This window comes from Phlebotomus papatasi, chromosome 2 (genome assembly GCF_024763615.1).
Source record: "Phlebotomus papatasi isolate M1 chromosome 2, Ppap_2.1, whole genome shotgun sequence".
In the NCBI taxonomy this organism is placed as follows: domain Eukaryota; kingdom Metazoa; phylum Arthropoda; class Insecta; order Diptera; family Psychodidae; genus Phlebotomus; species Phlebotomus papatasi.
This window is the reverse complement of record NC_077223.1, coordinates 88,424,006-88,435,646: the sequence shown is the minus strand read 5'-3', so window position 1 is coordinate 88,435,646 and position 11,641 is coordinate 88,424,006. Positions and strand designations below refer to the sequence as shown.

At 33.6% G+C, this 11,641-nt stretch overlaps 1 protein-coding gene across 1 annotated transcript; it reads right to left on the bottom strand.

The window, feature by feature from the left end:
- On the bottom strand, positions 1-10,462 carry LOC129804930 (clavesin-1). The gene is made up of 5 exons (XM_055852717.1): positions 10,277-10,462; positions 4,904-5,122; positions 918-1,450; positions 475-851; positions 1-232 (listed from the first exon to the last, which is right to left on the bottom strand). Coding segments are annotated over exons 1-4 (1,008 nt in total). The 5' UTR covers positions 10,278-10,462; the 3' UTR covers positions 1-232; positions 475-596.
- Between the last annotated feature and the right edge of the window lie 1,179 nt (positions 10,463-11,641).

Sequence of the window (11,641 nt, the reverse complement as noted above, 5' to 3'; positions counted from 1 at the left end):
TTTAAATTGTGAGCTATTATTTTATTAAAAAAAAAATAGAGCTAAGATGTTAAAAAAAAAGAAGGAATTATAAAGAAAGATACTTAAAGAAATACAAAAATTCGTGTGCTGCAAAATAATTGAGTGATTAACATCCCATTTTGACTATAGGATCACAGATTTGGTAACTTATTCCCACCTAATTGGACTCGATTTTACCGAGATTTCCGTTATCTATTACAACAAAATTGAACTAATTAAGGTAAAGTACCCTTACTCGACCGGGTTCCTCTATTCGACCGGTGGGTCAATTTATTAATATTTGATGGTGAATCTCATCAATTTCTATGAATTTGTCACTGATTCGTATTGTTTAAAGAATAATTGGCCTATTAATGTTAGATCATACACAAAATATTATAGCAAATATAATTAAATTGAATAAATAAATCTACCGGTCGAATAGAGGAACCGGTCGAATAAAGGGTACTTTACCTTACAAAAAAAAAACTTATGTTAATACACCGCACTAAGGAGAATTTCTTTAGATGTTCTATGCATTTTGAAAGATTTAGGATTAGGAAGAAAAGGATAATAGGAGTTTATCGGGAGGTTTCTTAATCTACTTCTAATTTTCTGAAACTTCCAACAACACCAGTATCCATGTCAGCATCGTCATTTCCCCCAAAATTTGCTGCAGTTTTTGAAATTTCAATGTAGAGATCATCTAGAGCAAGAATTTCATGGCGTTTCTGTCTTAAGTGAATTTTAAGTTTATCAATCATTTCACTGAGGGGAACAACTCCTCCGTATTCTTTCGGGAGGATCGATGGATCAATTTGTCTCTTCAAGTCATCCAGAGAGCTATGCAACTGTTAATAAAAATTAAGCATTTTATTATAAGAAAAAATCGATTTAGGGAATTTAGTTTCACTTACAACAATACGCTTCTTGAGCTTTTCATTGAGGATGGTCATCATGAACTCGATCAACTTGTTCCCATAGTGGGGCAAGTTGATAAAATGAGTCTCTTTGTGACGCATCGGGGTGGAATTTTGGATGCACCTCATCATGTTCCGAATGTCCGTGAGTGACCAGAGACTCACATGAGCCATGGCTAATCCAGATTCGTCATTGATGTGGTTATAGCCCGATATCTGGCTCTCCTCGTCGTCCATGAGAGCTTCACAGACCAGGGAATGTACTCTGGCCATTTGGGCTGAAGTAAAGCGATGAGGATCAAACTTTCCAGCACAGCTCAAAATTACTTTGCGTCCCTGACTGTCTCGCTGAAGCAGGGGTACGAGGTATCCTGCCGAAATGATTTCGTTAATGGCGGGATCCTCAATGTCTAGCTTCTGGAACCAGGCAGGGTATAGCTGCCGAATTGTGAGATACTTTTCCAGCATCTCACATGCGGCAGGAACGGAGAATTTTTTGGTGCGCAGAAAACGCAGCAAAAATACCGCATCTGTGAAAATTAAAGCATAGTTTATTAGAAAAACATATTTGAATTTAAAACAGCGTTATCGTATAAAATTAAAATTTAATCTTAAATTCCTGAGAGATGAAAGACGTATGGAAGTCAAAATTACTTCATAAACTTAAGAAAACTTAGATGACGGAATATCTAACGACGGTAATTTTTTTTAGACAATTTAAGAAATAATATTGCATTTGCGTGGGAGAATTCTGGAGACAATACACTTGAGAAATAAGTAATAAATATTGTAAAGTAATTAGTCAGCAAGCAATTATTCATTCTCTTACAATAAAGTTCGTTTATTTTGTTTGTTTATTTTGTATATTTTGTTCCAAAATATTGGAAGAAGTTTTCGTTGGAACAATTTTTTGGAATCGATTTGTACCTACAGAAGATATTTTTTGTTCTTAAAAGCTTTCTTTACAGTTTATTTACGAAATATAGTTACAATTTTGTTAAAGTTTTCTTTTGGAACTGTTTTGATACGGTGGAATGTCTACAAATTTTACTTGATTTCGTTTTACACAAATTTGTTCCAAAAAGTTGGAATAGAATTTGTTGCACTCGGCTGTTTTGTTCCCACTGTCAGGAACAAATTGGTACATTTTTTAATAACAATATTATTCCTACATCTGTAACATATTTGTTCCAAAAATTTTCGGTGTCCGTGGACGAGATAATTTTTGGAACGAAATTGTTTCTCATATGGGGAATCTTTTTGTTCCCATTGTCGGGAACAAATACCTGCAAGAGATTTTGTCTTACAATTAAGGCCTATACTTCAGTCGAGATCGATTTCTGTGACGAAAGTTCATAATGACCATCAAATAAGAATCAATTTAAGAATGTTTTATACAGACGCGTGCATGGCGAAATCATTTGCGAGTGCTGGCAGGAGGAAGGGAAGAAATCTCGAATTAAAAAAGTGAAACCATGTAGCACGAAAATTGCCATAGATTTGGCGTCCTCCTCGTTTCGGTGACGGGTAACTGAGTGTGAGATTTGGGATACGATTTTACACTAGACGAGCTATTTTTTGGAAAAAATTAGTTACTAATATTGGGTATCTTTTTGTTTCTCTAAGAAGGTACAAATTTATTCCAAAAATTTTCGGTGTCCGTGGACGAGCTACGTTTTGGAACAAATTCATTATTAATATTGGGTATCTTTTTGAGTCTCGTAAAATGAACAAGATTGTGCCAAAAATTATAGTGTCCGTGGACGAGCTAATTTTTGGAACAAATATGTGCCGAAATTTTTTACCGTGTAGGGTGAAAGGAACGTCTATTGACACTTTAAGAACTCGTGTCAGCACCTATTGACACCCTACTCTGTACCATTTGGGATATGAAATTTGAACATCTCTGTTTATAGTAAAAGGTATATTACAGAAAAAACGTTATTTTACTTATATTTTACTAGATACATTAAATAATTTTCAACATTTTGGCCAAAGTGTCAATAGGGGTTCCCTGTCGAACAGACGTTCCTCCGACCCTATACGTTATTAACCATGGCTAGCAGCAGAACTTGCGCAATTTTTATCCAATTGACTTGAAATTTTTACGGTAACTGCCCAACTAGCATTTTCTTCTCTTGACGAATTCCCAAATTACTGTATAGTAGAACCATATTTTTTAAATAACGTTTGTAGAACTTTTAAAACTATCGTAAAGACCCTAACATGTATAAGTGGCACACTGTTAAGAGACTTCATTAGGTCTTTAAGCGCTATTGTTAAAGGAAGTTAAGCATTCTCTTTCAAAAATTTACGTTTCCTAAAGAATGCATTATATCTACAAGAAAAAATTGGGAATGTCTTAGAAATTTGACTTATTATTTATTTTTTAAGAGGGTTCATAGAATTATGTTACGCTTCTTATGATTTTTTGTACACCACAGTAATTTCATTTTAGTATTTGAGAATAAATTAGAAGAAGTTGACACTTTTATTACTCCTCACGCTTAAGAATGCAAAATGAGTTAAAAGGGAGAAATATCAGATAACCCATTATTGAGTCACGCTAAACTGATGATTTCAATATTTTTCGCCATTGCACTGTTTCGTAAAAATCTTATGCTTGTGCAGTGCAAGAAGAAAGTGTACATTGGGACAGGAAGTACCAGTCTTCTTTACTTTCACCCTTAGTGTCCAGTTGAAGTCATAATTATATGTAATAAATCCTGAAAACCAGCCAAATTACAGAAAGTTTACAAAAAACCGTTAATTTTTTTTTTATAATAAAAATAATGATTAGATTACATTCCTAGTTTTCCACTAAGCTGTTTCTTGGCTTAAACCGTAGGTCTGTCAAGGGCCGTAGGGCTCAAATAACCTCTGACTGATCCTTGAGAATATTTGGTCTGTAAAATTTGGCAGTAAAGGATTAAGTAAAGGAAATTATCCAAAGGTCTTCTAATCGTTGATGCCTAAGCTCTCAGTCAGTGTATGACGGAGTAAATCTTTACTACCGTTGATGCAGGAATTGTGCACTCCGGAGATGACTTTGAACCCCGCTTTTTGTAAGCTTTTCTTTAATTCTAGCATTTAAGGATATGGTCTAAAGACCATAAGAGTACTGAAAGTTGGTCAAAAGACCATTCTTTAGTGCTAAAAATAAAGAAAAGCTTACGAAAAGCAAGAGTGCAAAGTTCGCTCTGGAGTGCAAACTCACCCGCATCTACGATACTAAATTCTATAGGTTGAATATTCTCAAAGATCAGTCGAAGTGGTCTAAATCTATTTTTTCTAAAATTTAACGTAATGAAATTGATGAGAATATTAATCTAATTCTAATTAAGATTTGATTGAATTATATAATAGAGAATTGATGAATAATACCTAATATAATTTGAAATAGTATAGCGATTTTCATTTTCTTTAAAAAAATCATTAAATCTATTTATTACGTATTCAGCTTTGGTTTTAGGTAAAGGTATTTAAACTGGATATTTGACTTAATCAAAAATTGTTCAAGATCAACAAGTTACACCTTTATTAGTTTGTAATTGCAATTGCAAGTACAAACTACAAACCTCATGTTGATTTGCAAGTTCTCCTAATCTCAAATTAAATCATGGTAATAGCAAATCACAATTCTTAAACCTTTTATTGACTCTGTATACCAAATGTTGTATTTCGACATCTTTTTCATGTCTTAAGATTTTTCTGTAAGTTTCCTCAAGTTACATTCTTTTGCATAAACATGCATATTCCAGCTTTATAAGAGATATTAAGTACCGCACCATTATGCGTGTATTCTACTGTTTCCTCTCAAAATTGCACAATGCAATTTTGCCGGCCAAGTGAATGGTATTATGAGGTATTTTCCCAACGCCAAAAAAGAAACAATCTTGGTATCTATACATCTGCAAGTTTGATCTCTTCCATCTCTGTGTCGGTAAATCTGGTCAATCGAGTTGCGTAACTAATTGACTTACCCGTGCGGCACTTTTTAATGTACGGATGTTTTGCAATCCACTCCCGGAATTGGGCCAAAGCCTGGGTACGAATGTTGTCATCTTCGCGCAGTTGATCTCGGGCGATGCGCAGGAAGTCTTCGCCTATGTTGCACTGGTAGGATTCATACGATGGGATGGATTTGGTGGGTGCTGGTGTGGATGTGGGACAAGGATTGGGAAGGGGTACCGCCTTAAGCACTGCACCAGTTAGTGATATGGGAGGAAGAGGAAAAAAAGAGTGAATTATGCTGAATTGCTAATCAATCAATGAATGTCTCTTTAGTCACATTTTAGAGGTCATACGCGAGATTCTCTGCCCATTTCCTTCACACAATTTCTCGCTCTTTCACACTGACCACGTTTCTTCTCATGGTAATATTGTGTGCTTGGGTAAATATATAAAATACACCATGTGAATAATTTTGCGTCAATGCTGTACCAAGTGATTTCCTCAAGACTTTGTTTTATTGCTCAAACTCGCTAAGCCTCAAAAGATGAGCAATAATTCCACAATCTATTGGCTTTCAAAAATACTACAATTAATCAAATCTTATTTTAGGAGGAGTTGGGGGAGTTGGTTTTGGACATTTAAAATTTTGTTCGTTGCAACATTTTTTTTTAAAGCATTAATTTTCTATTTTTTTCACTTTTATCTCTATTTGTTTTAGCGGTTTCTTTTGCCTGCTTTTCATATCTTTAATACTTAAGTATATTTTTTTTAGAGAATTCTGAAGTGTTGAATTAGTCAAATTGAGTGATTAATAATAAATCAATAAAAACTTATTCTCATTTTTTTGTGTGCTTAAGAGTTTACTTTGAAATTTTGAGGTTATGTTGGACTTAACCTACAAATCTTGAGTTTATCAGGTTATCAGTTTATCCAGGAGCCCATCAAGCCTAATAAAAAGTGAAGATATTTTTCACATTTCCCTGTAAAAATTTTTGCAGCTATTGCACCGCGACTTAAACAAATTTGCTCGTAGTTCTTGTATAATTTTTTCGAACATTATGAAATATGTATTTTTAGATAGCTTTTAATGCACGATTTCGAAATATATCAGACTGATAAGTCAATTCTCTTTAGGAAAAAACTTCCCAATAGTCTTCAGTGCCTCTATGCAAAAACGTATGGAAAAATGAAATGTCGAGATTCCCCAGGTTTATCAGACCAAGTTCAAAACTTTAAAATAAATATATATATTATTTAAATCATAAAATTTGTGATAATATTTTCATGCTCTGAAAATATACAGGGAAAGTCTTTTTGGCTTAGCACAGATTCTGGCTTCGAACACTTCACATTTTTCCATATTACTTTAATGAATCTGACCTATTTTTTTCAGGAAATGTGTGACGTAAGGCTAGATTTTAAAATATACAGTAGAGTTCCTCAAATTTGAACGACGGTTGAGTTCAAAATGTAAAATTTGAGGTTATGTGAAGAAAGTTTTGCGTAGAGTGCCATTTTTCTCTGATGTTTCCTCAATATTATGGTATTATATTAACTTCCGCAACAAATTCCATCTATTTCACAATATATTACATTTATATATTCTCTTGTTCATCTTAAGTTAGGAAAAGTGAATTTTACATGAATTCCGTTATGTTTTTGAAAATATTGTTCAAATTTGAGGAGTGATAAATGTCATCTATACCCCCCAAATAGAGTTGGTAAATTTCAAGAAATTTCACGAATTTCCGCCTAGAGTAGATGGCGACTGCTGTGAAATTTCTGAAATTTTACCATCTCTACCCCCAAATGTTCAAATTTGAGGAACTCTACTGTATTGCAATATGTCAGATTCTTTAAAGGAATATTGTAAAAATATGAAGTTTTCGTAGCGAGAGTGTGTACGAAGCCTGGAAGCCTTCCCGTATTCTTGTCTCTACAAATTTTTATTTTGGTTTTCAAAATATTTTTCCATAGAAAAAAATTTAAGAAATGAAAATAAATGAAAATGTAAGTAACATTCACTTTTAGAACTTTTTCATTTAAAAATATGTTTAGATACATTCAAAAGGATAATTGATTTCTATTTATTTATTTATATTTGGTGAATTACATCACACGAGTGTAATCTAGAATGTGCCTAATTCTTGTTCAGCAGAAATATTTAGCAGTGTGAGGTTATGTTAGACATAACCTATAAAAAAAATTATTGCAACTTCAAACAAACTTCAAAATTTGTCGAATATAACCAAGTATTGCTATAAATTTGTTTATAAAGCAGACAAATACGAAAAGAAGATTTTATCTGAATATTAAAACACTTTCAGCGAATGAAGACATTATTAGGTTAGGTTTTTTATACTTTGTAGAATAAAGTAAAATCAAAAATTTCAAATAATCTCGAAATATATTTTGAAATCGGTCTGTTTGTCCTTCAAATGGACGAATTTATGGAAAGAATTGCTCGAATTCGAGGAATTCTCAAATACGTTCCATGCGAAATTTGAAAAGCTTATTTTAGGTTATGTTCAGCATAATTCCTATTTTTTTAAATTTTGGATCTGATTCTTTATTTGTCTAGTCGTCTAAAAAACATTCCAATAATTGTATTGTCGGGATAAACTTGCAAAATGAAAATAATCAGAATTAGGGGGAAGTGGGGCTATTTTGAGCTGTGGGGCTACATTGATATGTGATTTCTGAAGGACGTTGGACCTTGTAATTATTTTTTATTTAGTTCCACAATTGTTTTGTAGAGCTTAATTACAATACGGCAAAGCCCATTTTCCTTCAGAAATATGTGCAAAACTGTAAATCGTAAATTGTAAAAATTCTAAATAAATTGTAAATAGAAAAAAGTACTTCGTAAAATTGTTCGTAAATGTTTGTAAATTTTGAGTGAGGACTTACGAAAAGCTCGTAAGTCATGTAACGATTTAAAAAGTTTGTAAAAGTAGTTTCTTCAAAAACATTGTTCGTAACCTGATCACTTTATGAGTGTTTTTTGTTCTTTTACTAACATTTGTTTTGTACATTTGTATTTGCCTGGTAAAACTCTACGGACAAACGAAAACTTGTTCGTAAAATTGAATATTGAATTAAAAATACTTTTTTGTCTGTATACGAACAACACAAACATTTGTTCTAACATTTTTGTTTGCCCGACAACAGTTACGAACAAATGACAAAATTTTATGAACATTTTTATATGTGTTTACGAACAACAAAATATTGTCCGTAACATGATCACTTGATGAGCATTTTTTGTTCTCTTATATACATTCCTTACATTTTTGCCTGGCTAAACTTTACGAACAAATGATAAAATTTTACGAAGGTTTTTTGTGTGCTTACGAACATTTACGAAGAAATGTTTATAAGACAACAATAGTTGCGGTAGTACAAACTTTAACAAACATTCACAAACATTTCCGAATAATTTTACGAAATATTTCTTACTGTGTAGGGACATCGACGGTAGGGTAAGTGTGCCAAATTCCGGCCAGCATGCAATTTCGGCCACATTTTTTGTTCCTCGAATTTCAATGAAGTTTTAGTTTTTGCATACTCTAGAAATAATACGATGCAAAAAATAACAAAAAATGTCGCTTCGACGAACAAGATGATATGAAAAAGACATTGGAAGAATTCCGGAATGGCAAGGAAATATGAAAATGAAGGTGGCCGGAATAGGCCACCAAAGTTATGTCTACATTTTTATTCATTTTAGAATGTATTAAGAATGAATTTGGAGAAAATAAAGACGATAGACTGTCAAAGTTCCAAGAAACACTTCTTATAAAAAAGTAACGATTAAATTCAATTTGTATTAAAAATATTACATTTCAAACTTGAGACTTTGGCGCTTGCATGCAACTATGCCAAAATTTGGCACACTTACCCTATTTCTCAGTCTTCCAATGTGAAGAATATTCTCAAAAACTTAGAGGAATTCATGGAAAAATGCACAAAATGCAGAAAAATGTTTCTAATCCAACATCACGAAATTTTTTTCTCACATAACCTTAAAAACATTTTAAATTTAACTGATATTCATATTCGTGAGGTTCATAATGTGACTTTACTGTATTTGCTTTTAAAAATTTCTTTAGTTTGAATTCCTAACTAAATTCCTATCTAAATAGCAAAATTAGGTCCACTATTTGAAATTGCTCCAATGTAGCTTTTTTTAGGTTAGGCATGACATAACCTCACATTCAACGATCTTAACCTTTTCCTAGCTATCCTTCTGAGTTTTAGCAACTTTTTCAATTATAATTGAAACACCCTATGAATAACGTGTTCGAGTACTAAGCCAAGTCTTTCACCTTCACCACAATTCATAAAATCCCGACATTTCTCGATATTAATCTATGTGTGAGGTGTGAGATTAAACAGAGACTTCCCATATTCATTCACACAAAAGCAATTTATAAAAAAAAAACCACAACGAAAAAACTTTTAAACTTGTTGAATTTAGTAAATACCTCTTATTACAAATTGCTGGTTGTAGGCAAAAAAAACCGCGCTGAGCGACATTATTTCCCAAAGAGATTATCTTTTGGAAGTCTGGGAGATAGGGAAATTACATGCGTAATTTCCCCCGCTTCCAGTATGAGCCAATTTAGTCAGCAGTTGAGCGAAAATATTGCACCATGAATTATTATTTCTCTATTCACGTATGTGTTTGTGCGATGGTAAAAACTTTCTTTTGCGCGCGAATTACATCACGGAACCATTTCACTCCGCGAGACGCCAATCTTGGGGGCACATGTTGTGTGTGGACTCTCTAGCACAAGGTTTTTCGATATGGGTGTGCAAAAGAGAGAAGAAAGTAAAAGTTTTCATCTTTTTTAACCAATTTGATGTTGGTGTTTTTAATCTTGTTTTGCAGCAAAATAAATCGAGATATATATCCGAGTTCGAAAGAGGAAAACTTTCGATCTCGTTGGTGATTAGAAAGGTGGATCTTCTTGTTGCGTAAAACAAGGTAGAAAACAAGAAATCAACATTTTACACTCTGTCTCATGATCAATCTTTAAATGCTTCGGTGCAGCAAATATTGTAATTCAATGTCCAATTAGCGCGATTTGCAGGTAGCAATATCGTGAGATTTTGAACACTTGCTGCAAAAGAGCCAATCAATTCTCACTCTCATGACCTGAATTTGGTCAAAGAAAAAAGAACTTCAAAATAAAGTCAATTTATACAATTTATGTGAATTGCGAACGGATGGAATAAAAGTGCGATCGGTGACGAATTTCTCATTATTTTCCAATCGAAAAAAAAAATAGACACTTCGGCACGATCAAAGACGTTCAATTTTATGGCGTGACCAGAGAAATGTGGCAAAGAGAGATGGGAAATGGAGGGAAATTTGAGTGAAAAAAAAAGTAACTCACTGTTTGAAAGAAAATCTTCTAGCTTTGGACGAAGAAGAAGAAGAGAGGCACAACACTTGTGAATTTAGAGGTGGTTCAGACCAAACTGCGCGAGAGTTGGATTTCGAAAAAGACTGCCACTTGGGGCGAACGTGCCGTGTGGGGACCATTCATTTCAGCAAAAGCCTCTGTTGCACTTGGAGACGAAGTAGGGATAAGACTGATGATCTGCCACTAAAGTAATGGAAATATTCAGCTGGTATCTTTCATAATTTCAAGTATTTTTCAAATCAATTTTGAGAATCGAACGTTGTAGTTTCATAAGTTTTATTGCTCTTAATCTCATCTTGAAATTGTTCAAACGGTTTGGGATATCGGTTTGAGGTTTTAAGGAACCCCTCTGTCCTATGTAGTATCTAATTCATAGATCGTTAGCATAAACACAATGCTTCTTACAGATATTAGAGCTAGGATCGCACCTCATTCTTATAATATGTTTATTTCTTAAACTAAATGCGAGAAAATAAAGGGGAGGGTGGGGCAGATTCAAACAACTGTTTTTTTTTCAAAACTCATTTGCCAAACCTTTATCAACCATGTTCTAACTAAATTCTATTGATCTCTCTTGAATATTGGCCAATTGAAAATACGCAGCACATTTCCCAGATAGGGGTGGGTGAGGCAGTTTCACGCATGAAAGCCTTTTGATAATTCAACATTTCGGGATAAACAACTAATATCTAGAAAATGTGCAGCATATTTCCAAATAATTAATACTCAAGAGAAACTAACTCGACTTATGCCGAAAACAGACACAGGCTGATCTTCGAGAATACTCAGCTCGAAAAATTTGGCTATAAAGGATCAGCCCAAACTATCATACACTGAGGATTTGGGATTAAGGACTAGGGTTTTCAGCTTAAATTTCTATCAAATGTGCACATGCACAGTGCACACTTTGATTGCTGAAAGACTTCTTAAGTGCAATATCAATGGATTTTTCCTACAGATAGGAGCACTCTGACCTTCCGATTATTTTAACATTATTGCATTGAGACTTTGTAGCATTTCGAAAAGCACCCAAAAACACCCAAAGTGAAGCTTTTTATTTTTAGCACTGGCGCTGATTTCGCCTAATCCCCGTAATTTCACTAGACCTCATGAATTTAGAAGATCAGCCTGATCCTCCAAATTATGGGCTGATCCGTGAGTGTATCGACACCAATCCTAATTTTTCAGGCTGATCCCTAAAGCGGTCTTCAGACTAGAGGTTTAGCCCAGTTCTCTACGGTCTGAAAATCTTAAATATCAACTAATTTTATTACTTTTTGAGAACCTAATAGATCATTTGTTCTTAATAATCCAATCCTAAGTTAAATTTTTCCT